The sequence below is a fragment of the Myotis myotis genome, unplaced genomic scaffold (assembly GCF_014108235.1).
Source record: "Myotis myotis isolate mMyoMyo1 unplaced genomic scaffold, mMyoMyo1.p scaffold_m19_p_17, whole genome shotgun sequence".
NCBI lineage: Eukaryota > Metazoa > Chordata > Mammalia > Chiroptera > Vespertilionidae > Myotis > Myotis myotis.
The window spans coordinates 34,600,713-34,625,610 of NW_023416321.1; the positions used below are offsets into that span (position 1 = coordinate 34,600,713).

A 24,898-nucleotide genomic window follows, 5' to 3' on the forward strand; every position below is an offset into this window, starting at 1 on the left:
AATGCTATTGAATGTCCTTTGCTTCCCGAGCCAGTTTAGATTGGGTTGGTCACTTCCAACCCAATCCAAATTTGGAGGCTATCCTTTGAGGCCTACTCAAATGCCATCTTCTTTTTTTCTAAAAAAATATATTTTATTGATTTTTTACGGAGAGGAAGGGAGAGGGATAGAGTTAGAAACATCCATGAGAGAGAAACATCCATCAGCTGCCTCCTGCACACTCCCCACTGGGGATGTGCCCGCAACCAAGGTACATGCTCTTGACCGGAATTGAACCTGGAACTCTTCAGTCCACAGGCCGACGCTCTAGCCACTGAGCAAAACTGGTCAGGGCATGTCATCTTCTTTGTGACGTGCTGGCAACCCTTCGTCCCCCGTCCCCCGCCCCCGTCAGGAGTCAGTCTCCTGCAGGTCTGCCCCTTGGCTCCTGCGCTTTCCACCCAGGGCTGCACTTCTGTGCACCAGCCTTCCAGGAGAGGCCGAGGTCACAGGGAAGGGACTGTGTGTGATGCTTCCTGCCTCCCAGCTCAAAGCACTGGGCCAGGCTGAGCAGCCCTTCTCAAGAGTCAATGTTGCGGTCCTTGGTCACACCTGCTCTTCTCCCTGGGAAGGGAGCTCTGCCTCCTTCCTTCGGGGGGCAAGGCAAAAATTCTAATACAAGACCCCTGGCTGCCTTCTAGGGGGTCCTCTCCCTTTCTTAACATTCACAAGGAGACCACTGTTGGCAAACACATATTGCTTTATTTAGTGTTTCTCTGGATTGCAGAAGTGTCAGCAGTGGGCTGAGACCCCAGGAGGCAGAGGCAGCTGGGCAGCCCAGGCTCTCTGGGGAGGTGTGAGGGGAGCAGCAGCAGAAAGAGGTGATGCCCCTGCAGCTCCTCCCAAGGCCGGCCCCTTCCCCAGGTTCCCAGGACAGGGGGCAGCTTGGGGCACAGGAAAGGCCTCACATCCTTGAAATGGGGCCAGTTATGGTGAGCAGGGTATGTGTCATCATAAGGTATGGACTTAGGCAGAAGGGCTTCTCCTACCCGGTGGCCCCCAGGGTGATTGCTGGTCAGGGAGCCACATGCACCCTAAGACATGAGCCTGTTTTCTGGGGCCCCTGTTCCTGGATGAGGCACTGAGAGGACAGGGCTGCAGTCCGGGTTTTGCCCCAACCTGCTGGACGAAGGAAGGGCAAGTCCCTTCCCCTCTTTGGGCTGCTGTCTCCTGCTGTCACACCAGGAAGCTGGACTAGCTGATCTCAGTGTCCCACATTTTGTGGTCTGAGACACCTTCCCCCACGCCAGGACAGCCTCAGGCTAGGCTGCTATTGAAAGGACATTGTTAAGGCAGGAAAGGGGGGCAGCAAGGGTGGTCTCAGCCCCCAGAGGATGTCGGAGCGGGCTGCAGAGGATCTAGGTGTCCACTGGGCGGGCTGCAGTGGGGAGACAGGCAGGCAGACAAGGCGCCAAGGGAACAAGGAGGACAGAGTGGCCTGGGCAGAAAAGAGGGCACCAGGGCCCAGACCGCCCCACCTCTGAACTACATCCCCTGCCTGGCTGGAGTCGGGGAGAACACATCCAGTGTGTCTTGGGGTGGGAAATGGCTAAAAAAAATAGTTTCTTATAAAGCATCAAAAAATCTCAGAGAAAACCTCAGCAAAAGTTCCCTTCTCAAATATTTGGCATCGACAGTGGGGCTGGCGTGTCTGCCTCTGGCCCCGGCTTTCCTATTGCTGTGGCCCGGCCTGGCCCACTCCTGGGGCAGCTCCCTCACCCCTCCCTGCAGCGCCCTCAAGAGAGGGGAGAGCAGGAGGCAGGAGTTTGTCTGTGGGCTTCGAGGTGTCCCTGGGTCCCTGTCTGGAAGCTCGAGTCTTTGGTAACGGGAGGGGAAGAGAGGATAAGCAAAGCGTTGGGAGGTGGGAGGGTCCAGTGGGCACCTTCATCACCGAGAGTTCAGCCGTGGGGCCACCTGTGGGGAAGGGAGAAGCCCAGTGTGAGCGGGAAGCAGACAGAGGCACTGGGCACCTGTCTTCGTGGGCTAGGAGCACGCAGCGGCAGCCTGGTCCTGCAGACTCTGGCCCCACTCCCTAGCCGGAGTGGGCCTCCCTTCCCACCCAGCACACCCAGGCCCCCAGGTCTTCCCCCTCCCCACGCTGCCATCTGTATGACCCTCGGCACTACAGGGCCCCAAAGGCCCCTCCTTCTGGCCCCAAATGGGCAGCAGGGTGACCGGGGTGGTGCGGTACCCGAGCACTGCCAAGACGCCTTGGTCACTGGAGGTTCCACCCAGTCCTGGGGCCACCCCAGTCCCAGGTCCCACTCACCACAGCCAGGTGACCGTTCTTGGCCTTAGTGATGAGCAGCTCTGAGCCAGGTGTGAAGTCGATGATGCCGTCCCTGCCAGGGCCCCCTGCAAATGTGATGCTGGCGGGAAGGGAGTGTGTGAGGACCTCCCCAATGTGCGCCCTCGGCCCCTCCCCGTGCCCCCCGCCTCACCTGCCCTGGTTGATGTTGATGTTGTTCACACGGTCGGCGCTAAGGGCCGTCTTGGTCAGTGTCTCAATCACATGGTCACTCTGCAGCACCACGTCCCCCTGGGGGCCCAACCGGGGGAGGGGTCAGGCTCTGCCCTGACCTACAGAACCCACCCCCCCCCCCGCCTCCCTGTCCCCAAAGGGCACCTTCTGCTTATTGTCCTCGCGCTGCACGTGCAGCACAAAGAGGCTGTCGCTCAGGCTGCTGACGGAGATTCCTGAGGGGGAAGGGCAGAGGTTAGGGATCAAGATCAGAGCAGGGGCCTCCCTGCACAGCCCTGGACCCTGGCTCACCGGTCAGGTTGGTGTAATCAATCCTCTGCTTGACTTTGGCATCCTCCACGATGACCACAGCGTTGGGCGTCAGTAGCAGTTGCCGGGGTCGGGGTTTGTAGCCCTTCCGGTCGTATTTCACTACAGGCACCGCGTACTGAGGACAGAAGGTGGGATGAGGGGCAGGGGAGGGGCCGAGGGGCTCCAGGGAAAACCCCCTCACTCTCTGCCCGGGCCCCGATGCCTGCATCCCTGATGTCTCACCTGGATGGGCTCAGTGCCAAGGGCCTGCAGCACTTTGGGGCTGATCTCATCTGCACCTGCACCAGGTGGGGGAGAGAGTCAGAGGAGGAGAGAGGGGACTAGGACGGTGACGGAGGGTTTGACACTGGAAAGTCAGGTGCTCACCAAGCCGTGTGCTGATGAAGAGCCGGGGGACACTCTGCGGGTAATTGTCCTTCTTGCCCTTGAAGATCTCACTGGCCACGGCTTTCTGATGCAGCTGAGGGACCAGGGCCGGGAGGAGGGATGTTAGAGGGTGGGCCCACCAGAGCCTCAGCAGCTGAGACAGCCTCCCTCACCCTCTTTCCAGCCCCAACAGCAGGAGGCTAAGCCCTGCCACCAACACTCCCATGAACCCCTCCTCTACCGCACCCCGGCTCCACCAGCCAAGGCAGAGAGTGCCCTAGAAGTCCTGACAGCATTGTCAGGGTGCAGGCCCTGGGACCCCCAATATTCAGCTTCAACATGGGATCTGGAAGCTGGCTGATTGCTAATACTCAAACCTACTACAGGTCACCTGAGCGGGTGGGTCCTTTAGCATCACCCAGTATTGAGTTGGCAAACACAAGGCACATTGGCAGCCAATGTCTGTCTCCAAAACCAGGGCAGACATTACCAACCGGTTGGACTGACGCTGCAGCCTTTTCCACACAGGCCTCTGGGAAGCCTCTACAGCCCAGTGGAGCTGGCCCAGGTGAACCCTACTTTCCACCCACAACCTACTCCAGCTTCTGCTTCCGACGTGCGGCCCATGAGGGGCTGGGGTCCATTTGAGGTCACATGGTAAATCAGGAGTGAAGTGCTCCCCTAGGCCGGCACTCTTCAAGTGGTGCCCCTGCCCCCTGGCCAGTCCACACCTGCCTCTTGGCTCTCCATACCTGCTGCTTCCACTCGGGGCTGATGCTGCGGCAGTACTTCCACACCATGTTCTTCATACACAACTCCCGCAGCAGCTCCGAGGCCTGTGGGCGCGACGCGAGCAACATCAGGCACCCAGACAGCCGGCTCCCTTCTCTCTGAGGACAATGGGCATATGCCCCCCACCGGGCTCTGGCCTAAGCGACATCCCCTCAATCTGGACAACCCCTTCCATTCCTGAAGGCGTTTCTCTCCAAACAACTAGCCCTCCATGGCCCAGCCCCAGTTCCACTCCCTTGGGGAGCCCCCTGACTGCTCCTCTGGCCTCATGCTAATTGGGCCCCTCCCGAGTGCTTTGAAGGTCCCCAAGTCATCAGGTAGGGCCCGCAGACCTCACGCAGGGCAGGGGGTGGTGTGGGCCAGGAAGTGTCCAGGACATTCCGGGGCAGCTGCCGCCGCAGGTTGAGCAAAAATGAGGTGCGCACGTGGTCCAGGAAGAAGGCGTTCTCGGGGCAACGGGGTGCATGGCGCAGGATGAAGCCTCGAATGAGCCTGGGGGAGGGGCACCCAACAGGGATGGGGGTGAGAAGTCTGCAACGGACCCCTACACACGTCCGGGTCCGCACCCCCTCCTGGTGCCCCAGTGCTCACCGCCGGATAGTCTGTGCTGCCCACTTCCTCTTGGCCGCCTTCCTCCGTCCCAGCGTTCCCCGCCACCAGGACTGGATGCAGATGGCTGCAGAGACCACAGAAGGCTGACCTCTATCCCCTCACCAGGTGGCCCACCCTCGCCCCAGGCCCTGCCCGCTGAAGACCCAGCAGCCGGAACCTGATCGCTTCACCCGGAGGAATTTCTGCCGCCAGTGGAAGCCACGCCAGGAGGCCTGGATCTTTGTGGCTGTAGGTGAGAAAGAAAGTCAATGGGCCAGAGCTCAGGGACCAGCTGGGGCCTGGCTGCCAGAGCTCAGAGTGGCATGGATGAGGAATGGCTGAAGGAGCTACTGAGTGAGGGTAAATAAGAAGGGAGAGTGCCAAAACCGGTTTGGCTCAGTGGATAGAGCGTCGGCTTGCGGACTGAAAGGTCCCAGGTTCGATTCCGGTCAAGGGCATGTGCCTGGGTTGCGGGCACATCCCCAGTGGGAGATGTGCAGGAGGCAGCTGATCGATGTTTCTCTCTCATCGATGTTTCTAACTCTCTATCTCTCTCCCTTCCTCTCTGTAAAAATCAATAAAATATATTAAAAAAAAAAAAAAAAAAAAAAAAAAAAAGAAGGGAGAGTAAGTGAAAGCGAGTAGGAGGCAGCAATGGGATGTGGGAACATGCTCAGCGTTTGTGCCAAGGGCAGGACAGATGGCGGGGGCGGGGGCTGGTAAGGAGGAGGGCAGCTGAATGTGGGCGAGGCGGACTTCCTGTAAAAGGAGCCCAAATGCAGAGATTTATTTCCTGCCCCCCAGAACGGACCCCCTGGGACAGGAAAGGTGGGGCCTCTCTCACCCAGGCTCTGCCTCCGGACCTCAAGCGCATCCTCTGTGGCAAACAGCGTCTTGGGAAAGCGGATGAAGATCTTGGTCCTGGGAGGGCAGCAGTGATCAGCCCCTGGTTGCCATCCCCATGCCCTCTAGACCCCAGGAGTAGGCACCACTCACCTGCCCATCTTATACTCTTCTGGCTTATAGCCAAGGTGCCTGACCAGCACAGCCACCCCATCCTGAGGCCGTCCTGCCCAAGTGGGCCATGTCTCTGGGCACAGCGACTTGTACCTGGGGGCAGGAGCAGAAATGTATGGGCTCCCACCTCAGCCACCACCCTCCCTGGGGACCCAGACCAGCTTTTCTGGGCACCTGCCGGGAGGTTCCCCTAAAGGGCAGCTCACAGAACGCATGGGAGGTGGCTCTGTTGTCCCCCTATAACAATAAGGCAATTAATATTCTCATCTGCCTAAGGCCACGGCTGGAAAGTAGCAGAGATGGAATTCACACCTGACTGAGTCCCCAGACCCTAAGTCAGGATAACCACAAAGCGGCTCTCTCCTGTCTGAGCTGATAGAAACTCTGTCCTCATAAGCTTTTAGCATTTCTCCTGGTGACAGATATGTGGATGCCTGCCTCAGGCCACGTGCTCTGTGAAGGCAAGGCCTGGGGGGAAGGGTTCTACCAAGCTCGGCATTAGGCCTGCAGCCTGGAAAGGCCTCAGCAGCTCAGAGCCTCAGCATCCTGGCTTTGCAATGGGGCTGAGAGCCCCTGTCTTCCCTCCCAGGATCTGCCAGGCTCCGACCCTCTGGACCCCTGGTCCTGGCACTGAGCCAGGCCCCGCCCCCACCTCTGCAGGAAAGCCTCGTATTTGCGGCGATAGGCAAAGCCGGCTCTGCGCACTCGCAGGTTCTCCATCAGTCCCAGGTACTTCACCTGGTGCCGAATCAGCACCTCATCAAAGCGGCCTGGAGGAGGGGTGAGAGGGCAATCAGTGGGCTGGCATGGACAGAGGGCCTGTGCCCTTGCCCGGAGGCTCAGCCCACGGGCCCATGGGTGGGAGGGCCTACCGGGCTGTTTGGCGTCGTTGGGCTTGATGCAGCGGATGTAGGCGGGCTCCTTGGACTGCAGGATCTCCACCAGCTGCAGGAGGCTCATCTTGAACTGGGTGGCCACCTGGTGAGCCAAGGCGAAGGGGAGGTTGGCTGGAGCTGGGCTGATGCCTCTGACTCCTAGCACAGCCCCTCCCTGGGGCAAAATAGCAATTCCCTCAACTACCCCCACCCTGCTGGGGCCCTTCCTCCCTCACAAAGTGGAAGGGGACAGACTAGGCCCACCAGCATCGCCACAATGGCTTGACTAGAGACCTCAGTTTAGGAACCTCACTGGGGTCTAAAAACCCTGCGCAGGCCTCAGCACAACCTCAATCCTACACCTTCCTTTGGCAAGGACTCTTCCTCTTCTAGAATTTCAGGGCCACTTTCCTCAACAACGTGTCCTACACCTGTACGTCCAGCCATTACCCCTGTACACTGCTATGCAGAACCTTCAAGCAGGCTCGCAATCTGTCGTGGCCCCATTAGTAACAGGGGTGTATGCCTGTGGTTCTGGGAGCACCAAGAAGGGGCAACTAATCCCGTTTATGGGGGAGCGGGCGTCAGGAAAGGCCTCCTGGACGTGCCCCTTCACCTAAGTTTTAAACCAGTGGTTCTCAACCTTGGCTGCACATTAGAATCACCTGGGAATCTTTTTAAAATCCTGATTTCTGGGCCTCATTCCTCTGGAAATTCTGTTTCTTTGTTACTAATGTTGTGGCCCCACCCCATAAAAAAGAAACAGAATTTCCGGAGGATGAGGCCCAGAAATCAGGATTTTAAAAAGATTCCCAGGTGATTCTAATGTGCAGCCAAGGTTGAGAACCACTGTTTTAAAGGATGTGCAGGCCCTAGCTGGTTTGGCTCAGTGGATAGAGTGTTGGCCTGCGGACTGATGGGTCCCAGGTTCGATTCCGGCCAAGGGAGAGAGTCTGAGCCGGGTTGTGGGCTTGATTCCTAGTATGGGGCGTGCAGGAGGCAGCCAATCAATGATTCTCTCTCATCATTGATGTTTCTATCGCTCTCTCCCTCTCCCTTCTTCTCTGAAATCAATAAAGAAATATTTAAAAAAAAATAAAGGATGTGCAGGAACCCAGCAGGTGTGGCTCAATGGTTGAGCATCGATCTATGAACCAGGATGTCACGGTTCAACTCCTAGTCAGGGCACATGCCCAGCTGCAGGTTCAATCCCCAGTGGGGTGTGTGTAGGAGGCAGCCGATCAATAATTCTCTCTTATCATTGATGTTTCTATCTCTTTCTCCTTCTCCCTTCCTCTCTGAAATTTAAAAAAAAAAAAAGGTGGGGGGCAAAGGGGGGATAAGGACACATATGTAATACCTTAATCAATAAAGAAAAATATGTTCTGTGGTTAAAGCTTCATCCTGATACACCAAGGTTGTGGGTTCGATCCCCGGTCAGAGCACATACAAGAACCAACCAACAAATGCATAAATAAGTGGAACAACGTATCAATGTTTTTCTCTCTCTTGCTAAAAATAAATAAAAAAAAAAAAGAGGAGACAGCCAGAAGGAAGAGAGGAGAGAAAGGCATTCCAGGCAGAGGGGCCGTCTGAGCAAAGGCTTGATGTACACAGTGAGCTACAAACAGGACAGGCAGAGAAAGGGGTAGGAGGCGGGTAGAGGCAGTATGGGAGCAGAACTCAGTCACATTAGGGAGAGTGAATTTAAACTTGAGGGAACAAGGGAGCCATAGAGGAATCTGGAGTGGGGGAATGATAGAAACTGATCTGCCATTTGGAATATCCCCAGAGCAGATATGTGGGGAATGCTGGTAAGGGCAGGTGAGCAGCCAGGAGACCAGGGAGGAGGCTGGCTGGCTCAGAGGAGAGAGAACAGGGCGGACACGGAGCAGTGGCCGTGTACATGCACACAGACATGGAGCACACACAGACGCCGGCAGACACACCCACGGGAACCAACAAGCACAGACGCTCCGTGCACACAGCCAACTCCCAGGCTCCTGCAGGCGCTCAGCCCTGTGCACACACACGCCCCCTTGGGCCCCACAGCCTCCACACCGTCTCTGGGCGCTTCTTGTCACTGAGCTCGCTCCGGTCGAAGCACTGGCTCATAATGGGATTCTCCGAGCTGCACATGGTCTGTGAGGGCAGAGCACGGGATCGAGGTTGGCGTAGGACAGATTCCTGGGACACTGGTCATTCGGGGCCAAACCCGGAGTCCTCCCCGCAGTCCCCCTCACCTCCTTCAGGTTCCGGAAGAGCAGGTCATTGTTTTTATCCAGAAACCCTGGGAGGAGAGAGCACATGTGAGCCGAGGAAGAGCCCCCTCCCGCCCACTGTGGGGACCCAGCCCAGCATCCTCACCGGTCACGCTGTATGTTACTTCCCCAGCGTAGTGCAGGAGGCGGAACTCCCCGCGGCCCAGGGATTTCCTGGTCCGCTGGTCGGCCAGCTTGTGCCTGGGGGTGACAGGGAGAGGAAGCTAGCGTGCTGGCCTGAGCCATGCCCCCTGCCTGCTGAAGAGTCTTAGAGAGGAAACAGACCTCCAGCAGGAAGCAGGCATGCGCAGGCCACCCACAGCCCACCCTGCCTCCCTGCACAGAGGCGGCCACGGACCCTAAGGGAGGTAGACGGCCTTGCCCAGGTCACACTGTGCCAGGCCCGGGATCTGGGCCCCGCTCTGCAGGGCACACTGGGTAGAGGGCTCCTTTCAGCGCCTCTGGCTGTTGCATGACTGCTCAGAGGGTTGAGCATGGCCCTACATTTTAAGAATAGAATCTGCCCCAAGAGATTACTTAAGTCTTAAGCATGTGTATACCCTTTAGCCCATTTTCTATATTTAAAAAACGATCACTAGAAGATATGTATTTTTTTAATTCTATTTTATGTTATTACTAGAGGCCCGATGCACGAAAATTCCTGCAAGAGTGGGCCTTCCTTCCCCCGGCTGCCAGTACCGGCTTCCCTCCGGCACCCAGGACCCGGGCTTCCCTCGGGCCACCCGCAGACACCCGGGACCAGGCTGGCTTCCCTCCCGGCTTTGTTAGGAAGGACGTCCGGAGTGACGTCCAGTCTAATTAGCATATTACCCTTTTATTATTATAGATTATTATTTTTTAAGCCTCACCCAAGGGCATGCTTAGAGAGAGGAAGAGAGGAAGACACACACACACACACACAGAGAGAGAGAGAGAGAGAAAGAGAGAGAGAGAGAGAGAGAGAGAGAGAGAGAGAGAGAGAGAACCATCGATGTGAGAGAGAAACATCTCCCAATGGGGTATTGAACCTGCAACCCAGATATGTGCTACGACTGGGAATTGAACTGGCAAACTTTCGGTGCACAGACCAAAGCTACGTTTTGTCTTTATTGATTATTTAGAGAGAGGGGAAGGGAAAAGAAAGAGAGGGAGGAAGAGAAGGAGGGAGAGGGAGAGAGGGAAGGAAGGAGGAGAGAAAGAAAGATCTACTGGTTGCCTCACATACATGCCCCGACTGGGATCGAACCCACAACCTAGGTATGTGCCTTTAACTGGGAATCGAACCCACAAACTTTCAGTGCACAGGATGACACTCCAACCACTAAGCAACACCAGCCTGGGCCCATTTTCTACTTTTAAGAACTATTTCAAGCAACTAACCAGAGACACAGGCAGAGGTTTAAGGCATAAAGAGTTTGTGGCAGCCTTGTTATCTAGCAGAAACTGGCCAGGGCCCCCAGAGGCTGGGTAAGAGCCATGGGGTATCTGTGGATTAGAGCCATTAGAGTAAGCATTTTGAGGACTCTTCTCTGTTTGACGATACAGGAAAATACTGAAAGATATAACATTACCCTGAGCCTTCTACAGTAAGTCCTCACTAAATGAAACGACATATAACAAAAGCAATTTTACCAGAGGCTAACTGACATAAACAAGAATGAAGTTTCCACAACATCTCATCAATGCTGTAACAAAACAACACTGAATGAAACAGCATTATTTGAGGACCTCCTCTACACAGTAAGTTCTCAACCACGGAAAAAAAAAAAAAAGGTATAGTAAAAGGCAGGAAGGAAATGCCTCGAATTGTTAACAGTGATGGCCTCTGGGTGACAGGCCTCCAAGTGGCTTTTGCACACATTCCAGCGTTTCTCTAATGAGCAACGTTATTTTTACAACCAGGAAAAGGGTTTTAACGAAAGTACTATTAAGCAAAAATGCGTAGGGCTTTGGCATTTGCAGCCCTGGGACTGAGTCCCAGCTCAAACTTACTAGATGGGAGATAACCTTGGGCAAAGGACTTCTCTGTGAACCTCAGTAAACTGGAGACAGCACCAGGAACACCTCCTCGGGGCTGCTTCAGGTTAGAGGAGACATGCGGGACAGAGCTGGGACAGAGGGGCTTGCTTCCTCTCCCTCGCCCACTTTAAGGGATGAGTTAAATAAGAAGCAATTTGCAAATAAAGGAAGCTAAACAATTTTAGCAAGTTTCTTTCCTTTTTCTTTTTTTAATGTTTTTACTGATTTCAGAGAGGAAGGGAGAGGGAGAAAGAGATAGAAACATTAATGATGAGAAAGAATCATTGATCGGCTGCCTCCTGTACATCCCACACTGGGGATCGAGCCCACAACCTGGGCATGTGCCCTGACAGGGAATCAAACTGTGACCTCCTGGTTCATAGGTCAATGCTCAAGCACTGAGTCACGCTGGCTGGGCCTTCGCAAGTTTCATTCTCAGAAAAGAATAAGGAGGAAGCCATGCTCATGGCGTCTTCCTCTGTGGCTGAACGGTGAGCTGCAGCTCTGTGCACCTGTCCTTAACTCAGCACCTCCTCTGGTCATCTCTTTGTGGCTGATGTTTTAATTGTTGGGGGGATCCCAGGCTTCCACAGGTTCTACCCAAGTGAGCCCTGCAACCCCACTCACGTCAGGAAGTGTGGATGGTGCTTGATGGTGTCCTCCAACTTCTCCAGGAAGGTCAGATCTGTGGCCTCCCCAGGGCGCAGACACTCCTCGTCCTGAGGGGTGTGGCACAGAGTGATGGATGTGTCAAGGGAGGGGCTGGAGAGCACAGGTAATTCAGGGGCACCATGCAGGAGGCAGAGACACAGGGAAAGGGGCAGATCAAGGGCACTTCCTAGGGACAGCTTCCAGATGCAGCCAGCACCTCACCTCACCCTCCATGCAGAGCCCTGCCCTGTCCCTGCTCAGCCCCAAACTCTGGCCCTCCATGGACTGGCCTGGAGAGGAAGGGGAAGGAGAGACGTCCTCCCACCCAGCCCCACACGAGGCCTAGGAGGAACAGACGACTCACCAAAATGGAAATGATGCCCTTGAACTTCTCCTCTACCAGATCACAGATGATCTTGTTGTTGAAATACTGGACAGGCTCCCACTGAGGGGTACAGGGAAGGAGGGCATCATCATGGGGTCCTGGTGCCTCCCCCGGGGACTGACACCTGGGCTTCCTATGACACCTGCAGGCCCGCGCTTACCGCGATGCCCTCTGCCTCATACTCCTCCTGCTCTGACTTGAGGGTGAGTTCGATGAACAGCTGCTGCAGCTTCTCGTTGCAGTAGTTGATGCAGAACTGCTCGAAGCTGTGAGGAAAGTGGGAGAGACCACAGGAGCTCAAGGTGGCCACAGGGCCAGGGTAAGGGGAGGCTGGGCCAGGCCCCTGAGCAGCTATGGGAAGAAACACTCATCAGGACCCAGGATGGTTGGGAAGTCACTGACAGGAATGAGAGGCGGGGGACAGAGGAGAAGGACCGGGACAGAGAGACGAGAGGAGACAGGCAGGAGGAAGAGGGCACTGACCTGTTGTGCTGAAACACTTCGAAGCCATAAATGTCCAGGAGCCCAAGGACTGTAGTGCTCCGCCAGCTGGGGCTCTGGGCATCCTAGGGTCAATCAACCAAGAGCATGGGTCCCCACTCCTGCCAGCCCCCAGTGCCAGGCCCAGGCCTCCCTGGACTGCCTTCCCTGCTCCCTTGGGAGCAGCCAGGACCACGCCCTCACCTGGGAGGCTAATGATCGGTTGATCTTCCCGACTAGCCAGGTAAAGGTTCGACTATACACGGCCTTGGCAAGCGCGTCTCGAGCATACGCAGCCTGCTCCAGGTTCAGCGGGCTCAGGAGCTGCAGGTGTGGCGTGAGACAGGGAGATGAGCGCTGAAGACCCCTCTCCACCCACTCCCCTCTGGGTTCAGGTCGAACACCAGGAAACTATGTCTACTCTTCCTCCTGCTGGGGGAGGGTGTGGGGTCGGGCACAGGAGAGGACACAGTAATCCCACCAGGAGGAAGGAGGCCCCATTCCTCCAGGTCGGAGTCGTGGCTCTATCCTGATTCCCTCACCCTCTTCCGGTGTGACCTTGGCCCGCCCCCTGTGCCTCTCTGAGCCAGCTGCCTTATGTCCTTCCATCATTGCTGAGAGGACCAGCTAGCGGACCAGGGGAAGGGACAACGATGGGTGGGGGCTACCTTATACCTGCATCCCTCACCCCATCTCCTGAAGCAAAGGCTTGACCTCACCTCTTCTCCCTTGGCGATGATCTTCCTGTGTGTCAGGGCTTCCCGAAACGTTGAGCCGTCCACACCAAGAAGCTGTCAAGGGGGCGGGGGGCATGGTGAGGGTGCCCTTCCCCTCACCCAGCTGCTCTGCCCTTGCCCTCTGCTCACCGCGCTTACCCGGGTGAGATACTTGAACTGATTCTCACTGGTGACCTGGGCGTTGCTCTCCTCATCGGCAGCAAAGTGGAGGTTGCCCAAATGCAGGACACTGGCCACGATGCTCAGCAGGTCCTGGGGGACAGGCAGGGGCAGAGGAGAGTCACAGGAGGGGCTGAGAGTTCCATGAGGGCAACCAGGGGTGGTCGGAGGGAGCAGGGACTGGGAGGTGACGTGTTTGAGAGGAGAAGGGGGATCTAAGTAGATACGGGTGGTAAAAGTGGGTTGAGATTTTCGGGGTATGACAGGAGGAAAGAGGGTCCCCAGCAGAGGCCTCACCTCCACTTCATCCTCAGTGAAGTTGATGACCGTGAGAGCCTTCCTGACGACCTTCCAGTCGTTCTTGTCGTTGATGGAGGAGACTTTGGCACACTGGCCCTGGGGGAGGGGCAAAGCTGGGTTGTCAGCCATGGCGCCCTGGCGCTGTGCTGCTCCCCGGGTGGCACCTGCCCTGCCCACCAGCTGCTCACCTTCACCAGGTACAGGTAGGTCTGGGGGTTGCGCTCCAAGCCCAGCCTGCGCAGTGTCTCCTCTTCGCCCCCCTCCAGCAGCTGATAGAAAATGTGGAAGTTCCTCTCCCCGTGATTCTGGTGGACCACACGGGACTTCTCCAGGAGGTAACTGAGAATGTGGCCACCCACAGGGGCACCCTGTGGGCAGGACAGAACATGGGGACCATTTAGGCGGATGGGAAGTGGGGCCCATCTTCCCTTCTCTCCCCCGCCGTCTTGGGTTCTAATTCCAGTTCTGCCCCTAAGTGCCTGGGCTCCGGCAAGTCACCCGCTGCCTCAGCTTCTTCATCTAAGAAACAAGGACACTCAACCCCATCTACCTGTCAGCTCCATTCGGACGGACATACAACAGGCATCTCAAACTCAACTGAACTCCTTCTCTCCCGCTCCTCAGGCTAGTTCCCCCGACTGTCTCCCATCTTGGTCAGTGGTCACTTCACCCTTCTAGGTGCTCAGGCTAAGGAGTCTGCAGGCCTCCTCTCATCCTATCAGCCCATCAATCCTGCTGCCTTAACCTTCAAAACCCCCGCTGCTCACCACCTCCACTGCCCCGGCGCTGGTTCCCTCCACAGTCACCTGTCATCTAGATTATTCTATCAGCTTCCTGGCTGGTTTCCCTGCTTGGCCTGCTTCTCTGACCATCTAGTCTCAACAAAGCAGCCAGAACGATCTTTTTAAGAGGAAAGTCAGATCCCGACACACTTCTGTTCCAATTCTCCTGACGGCCCCCTTCCTCTTGGAGTTCAAAATATAATTAAAGAGCAACTGCCACACCCCTGACCTTGTTTTATTCTTTGCCATGGCACTTGTCACCCACATGACATTTTCCTGCTTACTGTCTGTCTCCCCGAAAGGCAGGATTTTTGTTCTGTTTCAATGCTGCAGCTCCAGCATCTGGAACAGTGCCTGGCACATAGCAGGAGCTCGATATTTACTGGCGCCTACTGAACGGGAATCCCACCCCCCGGCCCCGGCACACCACAGGTACCTTGAAATCAAACTGCACGTCCATGTACTTCCCGAACCTGCTGGAGTTATCGTTCCGGAGGGTCTTGGCATTGCCGAAGGCCTAGGAGCAGATGGGGGTATGAGGGATGCCGGCCTTCTCTCCCTGCCTCTCCCTCCTCTCAGATGCTGCCCAACCCTCACCTCCAGCACAGGGTTGCTCTGTAGCAGCCGGTCCCGCACAGCACCACCCCGCTCAGGGGCTGGGCAGGTCTCAGCATAGAACTGCAGCAGCCGCTTGGTGGCCTCCGTCTTGCCTGCCCCGCTCTCCCCAGAGATCATCACTGCCTGGTCCCGGCGCTCCGTGCGCAGGGCCCGGTACACCGTGTCGGCCACCGCGAACCTGGGGCAGAGGCCGGTCAGGGGCTCAGGGGGTAGGAGTTCGAGCAGCTGCAGCTGGTGGGAGTCCGGCAGGTGGGGCGGGGAGGGCACTCCCACATCTGCCTGGCGTTCTCTTGCGGGTGGGAGCTGCATTTACCTTGAGGATGGGGACTGGGGAACCTTCAAGGGTGTGGGTGGAGGGAGATTCTTCACAGCTGTGGAGGGGTCACTTGCAATTTTAGTATGTGTGCTGCCGAAGCGAGCACCGGAGGGGTCATTTCAGAGGGAAGATGGCGATCACTCATGAGTGTTACAGGTCATTCAGGTAGAGGTTGGGGTCCCTCATAGGTCGGGCTGGAGGCCCCCAGAGGTAGGAGTCAGACGGTCACTAAGGTTGGGGGCCATGCCAGGTACAGTTGGGCAAATAAGTCATGAGTGAGAATGAGTTGGGTGGGGATGGAGTCGGTCCGGGGTGAGGAACTGTGGGATCCCTCACAGATGTGAACAGTGCTTCATCCACAGTGGGGAGTCAGGGGTCATGTTAGAGGGAGGGCCGGGTGGGGTCATCGTAGATGGGGATGGGGGTGTCACTCACAGGTGGGGTGGCACCTCGTAGAAGCTGACGCCACGGTAACGCTCCATGTGCTGACGGGTGTAGATCTGGAGGTCCCGGTAGGGGTTGACAGAGACCAGGACCGGGCCAATGTAGGTCTGGGGGTTGGAGGAGGAGGGTCAGAATTCTCTCCCAGAGGCCCCTGGTGCCTCTTTCCCCCTCAGTCCTGCCTCTGAACCCCACAGCAGCCCCCGTCTTCCTGCTCGGGCCTCACATAAATGAGGTTCTCCCGGAACCGTCGCCGCAGGTTCTCGATGAAGGCGGCCTCACTGGTGAAGTTCTCCAGCAGCACGAAGTCCTGCACCCCCACCCGGTCACGGGCGGTCAGGGCGCTCTCCATGGTCACCCGCACCCCGTCGCTGCCCAGGGCCTGTTGGGAATGAGCCGCAGGAAAGGGTCAGGGCCAGCGGGGTAAGGTAAGGCCACTTCCCCCTCCACCACAGCCTGTGGGATCGACAGGGCAGCCAGGGCAGGTGGACACGGGAGGCCAGGACACAGGACACAGGAGCAGGACGATGCTGTGTACACTGGGCCTGGGTGTACACGGGGAACATGGAGGACACAGGGAGGCCACCCAGAACAGAGACCTCGTGGGTGCATGGGCCTGGACACAGACCCTGGAGCACCGAGGGCCCAGAGGACAGAGGAGCAAGGCCACCGAATCCCGAGTCCCGGGAGGTGCTAGTTTTGTGTAGAGAAAGGAGGGGGTCATGAAGGAACTCCTGGAATCACAGAAAAAAAGCTCTGTTGACCTTGGACCAATCCCCTCCCCTCTAGGGTTCTTCCACCTCCAGGAGGAGGAGTTGGATTAGACCAGGTGACTTAGGTCTCCGCTCTGAGCCACAGGTGACAGGTGTTGTTGGAGGACAAATGGCTCCCAGTGAGCACTTCTGGCAGGGTAGGGGCGCCTCCCCCCCACCGCCAGACTCTCCAGGGGGGAGTGTCTGGGGCTGAGCAGGACACCACCCCAGGCCCCACAGGAGAGGGACCGCCCAGGGGGCCTCCGTCCAGCGGGACTCAGCACTCACCCCATGAGGGGCCGCCCTCCCATCGCTGGGCCACACCCTCTCCATCAGCTGCCAGGCTCCCCGGACACCCTCCTCCCCCGGGAGCCCGAGGCCTGGGGGTGGGGGTTTCACCGCGGAAAGCCCAGCTGCCGCCTCCAGCTGCCTGGGGCCCCGAGGGGGGGGGGGGGACAGGCACAGGCTGGGGCGGCTCTCCCCCGACACACTCTTTGAAAAGGGTCTGGGGCTCCAGGAAACGGACGCCGAGTGTCAGGGGCCCAGGACGAGCAGGGCGGCAGTGGGGGCGGTGGGTTTCGATCCCGAGGGCAGCAGGTCTTCCCCAACCAGACCCCCGGCTCTGGCCAGGGCCCCTCTGGGTCTGAGCAGGGCCGGCCTCGCCCTGGCCTGTCCCCCCTCCTCCGCCCCGTCCGGCCCCGAAGCCGCCAGCAAATCGGGCCGGAGCCCCCGCCCCTCGGCCCCCGGGTGCCGGGTCCGAGCCCTCCGCCGCCCCCGCGAGCCGACAGCCGGGCCCCAGGTCCGCGCGCCCCGCGGCCCTCCCCGCCGCGGCCTCCTCCCCCTGCAACTTCCCGGGACGTTTTTCCACCCGAAATTCCGGCGCCGCGCCCGCTTCCTGGCGGGGCCGGGGCGCCGCCGCGAGGCCGCAGGGCCGCCCGGGACCCCCGCCCGCCGCCGGCCCGCTCACCGACGCCCGGTAGCGCATCCTGCCCGCCGCCCGCGCCCCCTCCGCCGCCGGTGCTCTCGGCCCGGGCTCCGCGAAGGCGGCGGCGGCGGCGGCGGCGTCAACGAGGGAGGGGCCGCCCCGCCCCCGCCCCCGCGCCGCCCCCCCCGCGAGCCCGTGGAGCGTGGGGCTCCCCCCGCCCCCGCCCCTGGGCCGGGACCCGGGGTCCCTCTCTGCGGGGGTGGGGGCGGAGGGTGCTCTCGGGGCGAGGGGCGCGGCGGGGCGGCCCCGCGGGAGGGGCGCCGCCTGAGTCAGGTTTTCCCGGAGGAACGTCGTTGGCTGCGGGGTGGGGCCCGGAACCGCGCGCCCGCCGCGTCCACCCGGCCCGGCCCGGCGCTCACTTCCGGGCGGGGGTCTGCACGGCCGGGCGCGGGGAGGGTCGCGGGCGGCGGGCCGCGGCGGAAGCAGGATTTCCCTCTCCCTTCCCCCCACCTCCAGTCCCGGCAAAGTTAAAAATAGGACGAAATGTCCAAATACGGCCGGCGCGCCCGGCGGGCGGAGCTCGCGCGGCCGGGCCACCCCGTGCCCTCCTCCCCGGGGGCGGCCGCGTCGGGAAGCCCGAGGAACGCTCTCGGGTTCCCGCGTCCACACCGGCTGGTGCCCACCGGGCGGGGGAGCCCCGGGGCCTGGGCCCGAGCGGGGCCGGCTCGAGGCCAGTCCGTTCCCGTCGGGGAAGCCCACGGCGGCTCCGGCCCCGGGGCAGACCCCTTCTCCGCCCTGGACGCCACGGCGGGCTCTGCGCCCAGGGCCTCCCGCCCTCCCCCTCCTCTGGGAGGGCCCCCCTCTGGCCCCTCGAAATCCGTGCCCACGTCCTGCCAGGACACCCTCCTCCCGCACCAGCTCCCCCCCCGCCCCCCCCCCCGGACTGCGGGGAGGCACAACTCCGGGAAGCGAGCTGCAGCTCAGGCCCCCGCGGGTGGCGGCGACGGCTAGCGCTTGCAGGAGGCGGCAGCGTTTATGACAGGCTGTTGGCTGGCGAGTCGCTCAGAACCTTTTTCACCCTTAAAATGAGGCCAGTACCTGCCTCGGGGCGGCGGAGAGGCTCGGACGCGGCCCCTGGTGAGCACCGCTCCCCGCCTCGGCCATCACTGCCCGCGGGCTCGGGGCAGACCCTCCTCTGCGGGGAGCCCCTCGGACCTGCCCTGTGACCACGAGGACTCGCCTGCGCCCCACCGGCTCCCTCGCGCCCCGGCACACGGGGACCCGGGCGCAGTGCTGGGCACTGGCTTCTACTTGCAGGGGGGCAGAGCCCGATCCCAAGCCCAGTGCGCGCCACCTCGGGCCCGGGCTCCCCGGGGAAGGGTGAGGCTGCGGCAGGTGCGGGCTCCGGCCTCGTTACCCCGAGAACAACAGCGCGGCCGGAGCCGCGGCCCGAGGGACCCGGCGGGGCGGGCGCCAGCTGGGAGACGGGCCTCCGGAGGGGCGAGGGGACCGGGCGCCGCCGCGCGCAGCTGGGAGGTGGTGGGCGCGGAGCGGGGTGTGAAACGCACCGGCGGCCGGGCTCAGGGCGGGAGGGGCGCGCTCCGTGGTGCCCGAGGTTACACTCCGCCGCGAGCGGGAGCGGAGCGGGGACTCCGCCTGCAGCCCACCTGGGCAGGGGCAGGGGTCAGGCCGGCGCCACCTGGGGCGGGGCTCCCCGCGGGCAGCCGGACCGGCTCAGGGACCCCAGGGGAGGAGCCGGCGGGGGCGGGGCCGCCCCGCCCGCAGCCGCGTCAGGCAGCTGGAATGAGGAGAATCCGCGTGCGGAGGGGTCCGGCCGGCCGTCCACCACCCGGAGCCGCGCGCCGCATTCCCCGGATGCCCTCTGGCGCCCGGGTAGCCGCCGCCCGGCGGAAGGAGGGGGTGTCTCCACGGCTGCGTGGGCACGAGGGCCGACTGCGGCCCAGACCAGCCCCCCCAGCCCGCCCCGCCTCCCTGGACGGAAGCGCTCGAGGGGAGGTGTTGGAGGCCCGGGGACCGAGGGTGAGAGAGCCGGGGCATCCTGCGTTCTGAGCCCCAAGCCAGGCCATGAGTCTGTACTGTTAGTCCCATTCTACAGACGGGGAAACTGAGGCTGGGCAGATGAATGTCTTGTTTAAGATTTCAGGACTAGTAAAAGGAGGGGTGGGATTGGAACCAGGAACTCTAGCACTCACTAGTCAACTAGTCACGCAGCGCTGCCCTGAAGAGGCGTGAGAGCGGTTTAGGGCTGGCAGATTTCCAAACTTATTTGTCCGGGTTAATAGGTGCGACCTTTCTCAGTGACCGCATGACTGCAGTGCCCAGTACACCTGTAGGTGTGGTGCTGCTATTGACATGTAGACTTTAGGAGTAGCGACGAGGGAGTGTGGGCCATGGTCTTTGAGCTCCTAGCATGGCCCTGGACCTAGGGGCTGGGGTGTAGCCATGGCCTCTGAGTAACCTAGGACTCATTTTCCAAGGCTGCTTCTGGGTCTCCTTCCACCTGGGAGATGTTTCCAGCAAACCTGGAGCATCCAGTGCCATTTACCTAGTATGGGCCAGGTGCCCCCAAGTCTGACCTCTGGAGAAGCGGGGAGGTCAATGGGCAGCCTTAAATGCTCCCCCCAGTCCAGGGCCAGGGCCACGCCAGCCTGGAATGGGTGCTCTGAGCCTCCCCCCCCCCCCCCCAGGTCATTGCTATAAGTGTATTTTTACTGAGGCAGCCGCAAGGCCGGTTGTGGCAGTGGAAGGAACCATAGCCTATCTCACCCCAAGTGCAGTGCTGGGAACAGAACAGGTGCTCAATTTATATTTATCAAACACATTTTAGGTCTGGGCCCAGGCAGCCCCACCCAGGACTGTTCCAGGCTCTAGGGAACTGTTGTGAGGGGGCTTGGGGAGGAATGGGAGCGACTTAGGGGCTCTACCTGATTGCTCACAGGGCCCCAGTCAACTCTAGCTCAAGAACCATGGGCCTTTGGCCTGCCAGACACCTCTCCCTGGGGGGCCAGCAGCAGAAAACAGAGTACCTTGCCCCCTGACCTACCCTCCTTGGTCAACATCCTCTATGTAGAGAGGAGGGAGGCACCTGGCATTGCCACCTGGCATCAAAAGGCCCGCCCTTCCTCCACTCCTCCCAGGAGTCACCACCTGCTAAAACCTTTCCTCTGCTCCCCCCTCACTGTTCCACTCCCGGACCAGGCAGCAGCCTCCAAACTGGCCTCGCTGCCTTCCTCCAGTTAATCCATTTTCCCACAGCAGCCTGTGGTATTTACAACCACAGTCCGATCAATTAGCACTTCATGTTAATAGAGTGAAGGTTTATAGGGCACCGGTCCATGTGCCAAGCCGGTACCTCACACCCACTGCTTCTTGCAATATGGACTCCAGCGGACCTCCCTGTCCTCAGTTTACCCGACTGCCACCACGTTCCTGTGTGGCCCTCTCCAGTCCCTTCGCGCCGCATGCCTCACCACCACACACAGCCAGCATGAGCTGCCCCCACCCTGCCACCAGCTGCTACACGTGGTTCTCTAAGCCGCCTTTGCACCTGCAATTTCCTTGGCCCTCGCTGCACTTCCCCTTCCCAACTGACGGGCTCTCGGTCATCCTTGAAGACTCGGCTCAGTTATCGCCTCCTCCAGAACCCCTTTCGGACTCCCTCCACACACGGCGCCTGCTTTATCGCACTGCGCTCTAATCGCGGGTACCCTGGCCGTCTCTCCCAGAAGAAGCTCTTGCCTGGAGCACACACCCGACCCGGCGCAGCGGGGCTCAGCACCCCCTTGTCGCCGCCTGTGTAAATGAATGAGTCACGGAGCCAGCCGGGTGAACAGGAGGCCAGGGCGCGCGGGCAGCGGAGTAAGGCCGTGGGCCGGCCGCTCATTGTCTCATTCATCTCCAAGCCCCCCGCCCGCCACACTCACTCTAGTCCTGGCTCGGCCGGGCCCAGGGGGCGGGGAACGGGAAGGGGCGGGGCGCAGGCGGCTTCCCCGGAACCCAGAGGCAGAGCCTGGCCAAAGGGTGTGCGGGGTGCCCGCGCCTGGAGGAACCCCGGCTACCCCTCCCCGCCCTCCCCTTCCCCATAGGAACCTTAAGTCTCCGCGGGGCCCAGCCTTGGCGCCACCGGGTCCTGGGATCCCGCCTGGGCCGGGCCAAGCCGACCCTCGGCCCTAGCGACCGCCGCTTCCCGCACGGGAGTTTCGGGTAGTCTCGGCGCCCGGTCGCCCGCCCTTTCCCCCGCCCGCGGAGGCCTCCCGGGGCCAGGAGGCAGCGGCCCGCCCCGCGCCCGTGCCCAGCGTACCCACCGGCTCGGCGTTTTCGGTGTGCGGGCGGGGGCCAGGCTGGGCGGCGTGGCCGGCTCTGGAGTCCGCGGCCCTGGCACGTTCTCCCCGCCCAGGGCCCGCCCGGGGCCGGGCCGCTGCCTGTCGTCATCCCGGGCAGGGCCCAAACCGAGGCGCGCGCGCGCGCACCCTGCTGCCCCGCCCCGCCCCGGGCCGCCCGGCAGTCCAAGTCCTGACCCCGGCCCTGGTCCGCAGAGACTTGGTGCCGCACACTACGCCACCAACCAGGTCCCAGGACGAGGCGTGCACACAAACATACCCCGCACCTTACAACTCAATCTCTCTCTCTCTCCTCCCCCCCACCTCCAAGGAAGACCCAGCCCTTTCGCTGCAGAGCTGGGTGGGTGCGTCTGATGGGGTTCTCCTTCACCATCCTAGGGCCCCTTTCCACCCTAACCCCAACCGCAAACCCAACCCTCCTCTTGGGGCAGAGCCAGATCGGTTCTTCCCCATTTGTGACTGCCTCTCTCCCTTCACCGCCAGTTCAGCCCGAGCTACTGTTCTGAGCTGGCCATTGCTTTGGGCCCACGGGAACGGGAAGACATTAACTGAGCCTGTGCTATGCGCCCGGAGCTTTGCATGCACTAGTCCTTTGACCTCAGAGCAGCCCTGTCACCTATGTGCTGTTATGCCCAATTCGTAGCCCAGCCCACAGAGGATCAGGGAGCAGGAGGAGAAGGGATTCGAACCCAGATCCCCACATTGAAAAGCCCTGCTCCTAGTGATGGTTAATAGTGGCGCTTAAAACCTTTCCCTTCCTTCCATTTACCCCTCTTGTCCAGTCTCCTCCTGTTCCGCAAGGATCAGAACCCCTCCCCACTGCTCACCTCTTTCCAAAGAGGATTGCTTGAAAGAGGGCTGTGGGCCCTGGGGAGACACTGCCACCCTTCCTCCCACCCACAGCATCCCGGCTTACGAGTTTGCAGGGCCTGTGGGGATGAACCACGCGGATGATCTCCCCGGTGGGGATCAGCTCCACTTGCAGCGCCATTCCGCCTGTGGATTGCCAGCGTGCTGGGCCCTGGGGCTTCTGGGCAAAGGCCTGCCTGCCTGCCCGCTGGCTATAGCGGTTCCTGCAGCCAGGAATCTGGTCTCACACTGGGATGGCCACTTGGTTCAGCTTCAACTCCAGCCCCAGGGGATGTGTCTGGTCCAGCTCCTCAGGACACAGCTGGAGCAGCCCAGGTCTGATTGGGAGGCCTCTTGGCCCAGAGGGTTGGGGCAGGAAGAGGAGGGGCTGAGTGATGGAGGAAATGCCTGTTGTCCCAGGTAACCAGAGCAGCTGATATAGCCACCCCTGGGGTACCCTGGACTCTAGGTCAGAGGGTAGGCGGCCTTTCCCTACAGCAGCTCTATGGCTGGGCCTCTCCCCCTACCCTCACTGGTGTCTGCTGGAGAGCACACTGACCACTCCCCAAATCAAAATGCACATCCTGTTAAGCCAAGAGGATCCATCAGTAGGCACTGCCCCTCCTGCATGCAACCGCTCCCCCCCCAATTTGCCTGCCTCCCACAGCAGCACATGAGCCCCTTGAGTTTTGAAAGGCCAGGGCTGTTGGGGGCTGGCCATATTGGGAAGAGGGGGTTGGCTGGCTGGAAAGGCAGGGAGTGGGGAGAACACTGTGACAAGCCCCCTGTTCCGCCCTCCTCTGGAGCCTCAACCACTTGGGACATTGATGCCTGGGTTCCTTGCTGTGGGCAGCCTTAGGTCTGCTGGCTCCTTACTTTCCCATTAGCACCCTCAGGTGCCCCCCACCCTGAATGTTCCTGTTTTTCTGTCTTCATTGTTGTTAAATCACAGCTGACACTTTCCTGGCCTGGGATCGAGCCCTTGGGTCTCCAGCCATTCCTTACGGAAGTGAGAAGGGGAAGTGGATGGGGGAAAGTGACCTTTCAGCGGGAAGGCTGGCATGGGAGGGTGAAGTCCAGCAATGGGCAGTCACCTTCCCCCAGGCACTCTGCCCTTCCCTCTCACAGCCCCGCCCGCCCAGGAAAGACCAGCAGAGCTTCCTTCCTTCCTCCAGGAAGCACATCCATCCAGGGCAGGCTCATCCCCGGCAGCCACACAATGGCCCTTATCAGCGGCGGAGCCAGGCACAGAGACCCAGCGCACACCAAGTCTCACATATTTCCTGTTTCCACCCAGTGGGTCAGGGCTGGGCCCAGAGCGGCCATATCCTGGCTGTGGCCAAGAGGAGGGAAAGCACTCCCCCTTCCCCTCCCGCCTCTCAATCCCTGCTGGACTCACTCCTGCCCGGCTGGGAGGGTTCTGCCATAAGAAGGCAGAAGGCGGAGCTGTGAGAGGGAAGGGCAGTGAAGACTTAGGGGGCAGGGGGAGGTGGGCATGTCAAGGACAAGCTTGCTCCACAGAGAGGAGAGACAGGGGACCCCTGGATTCAGTAGCCTGGAGACGCAGCCCCAGGGCCTCAGTAATCATGAGGTAGGTAGAGTGTTACTTCGGGTGTTTGTGTGTGTACAATTGTTCTTTCACAACATAGTTGTGAATAGGTGCCTTATTTGTATTTTACAGACAATTGAGACTATGGGTAGAGAGAGAACTTTGATTCACACTGGTCTAACCCGTGTCTCTGGTCCTGCACGCTACCACTGCTGCCCCTATCGTCCCACTTCTGAGCTGTGGTCTGACAAATGAAGGGTAGTGACAGCACCCATGATGGTGATGCGTGTGAGAAGGAATGAAGTGGGCAAGTGCAAGGGTTCAGGGTTCTTCTCGTGTGTGTGTGTGTGTGTGTGTGTGTGTGTGTGTATTGGGGGCAGGGATAGAGGTTACCATGGAAACTTCTGGGTAGGGAGCAGAAAGAAAAGATGGTGATGACTTTTTTTGTTAAGCCTCATGCAAGATATTTTTCCCATTGATTTTTAGAGTGGAATGGATGGGTAGAGACAGAATCATAGATGTGAGAGAGAGACATCGATTGGTTGCCTCCCACACGCCAGAGGCCAGGGATGGAACCTGCAACCAAGGTATGTGTCCTTGACCTGGGACCCTTCAGTCCCAGGCCAACGCTCCAACCACTGAGCCAAACTGGCTAGGGCGATGGCGACATTTTTGGATAGCTTAACTCAGGACCAAGGAGCAAAACTAAGGTCTGAGAGCGGCAGGTGAAGAGGGATGAGCCAGTCAGAGCAGAGAAAGCACCTTTTCTGGAGTCATCAGTTCTAAGAAACCCATTCTGTTTAGCAGTGCCCAATAGCATGCCTCAAGTGGGCCAAGGA

At 59.8% G+C, this 24,898-nt stretch overlaps 1 protein-coding gene across 3 annotated transcripts; it reads right to left on the reverse strand.

Annotated features, from left to right (window-relative positions):
* Positions 1–719: 719 nt before the first annotated feature.
* Positions 720–22,720, reverse strand: MYO1C (myosin IC). 3 transcript variants are annotated; one of them, XM_036340959.1, is made up of 32 exons: positions 22,578–22,720; positions 15,850–16,005; positions 15,618–15,733; positions 14,846–15,044; positions 14,685–14,765; positions 13,655–13,834; positions 13,464–13,562; positions 13,146–13,259; positions 12,990–13,061; positions 12,475–12,594; positions 12,274–12,356; positions 11,951–12,056; positions 11,770–11,850; positions 11,382–11,473; positions 8,842–8,936; positions 8,718–8,764; positions 8,536–8,616; positions 6,472–6,577; positions 6,252–6,369; positions 5,579–5,692; positions 5,427–5,503; positions 4,761–4,829; positions 4,583–4,667; positions 4,324–4,483; positions 3,952–4,035; positions 3,200–3,293; positions 3,056–3,111; positions 2,813–2,948; positions 2,666–2,736; positions 2,481–2,578; positions 2,309–2,408; positions 720–1,953 (listed from the first exon to the last, which is right to left on the reverse strand). In XM_036340959.1, the coding sequence occupies exons 1-32, from the start codon at positions 22,650–22,652 to the stop codon at positions 1,927–1,929; spliced, it is 3,192 nt and encodes a 1,063-aa protein (XP_036196852.1). In that variant the 5' UTR covers positions 22,653–22,720; the 3' UTR covers positions 720–1,926. The 3 variants fall into 3 exon arrangements, with proteins under 3 accessions (XP_036196852.1, XP_036196854.1, XP_036196853.1); XM_036340961.1 differs by lacking the exon at positions 22,578–22,720 and adding an exon at positions 21,626–21,774; XM_036340960.1 differs by lacking the exon at positions 22,578–22,720 and adding an exon at positions 17,343–17,473.
* Between the last annotated feature and the right edge of the window lie 2,178 nt (positions 22,721–24,898).

Coding starts and splice junctions, on each gene's coding strand:
- MYO1C (XM_036340959.1), bottom strand. CDS start 22,652: ATGGCGCTGCAAGTGGAGCTGATCCCCACCGGGGAGATCATCCGCGTG. Junction 11,851..11,950: donor ATGAGGCAGAGGGCATCGCG/GTAAGCGCGGGC, acceptor TGTACCCCTCAG/TGGGAGCCTGTCCAGTATTT. Junction 6,578..8,535: donor ACAAGAAGCGCCCAGAGACG/GTGTGGAGGCTG, acceptor TTGGCTCACCAG/GTGGCCACCCAGTTCAAGAT.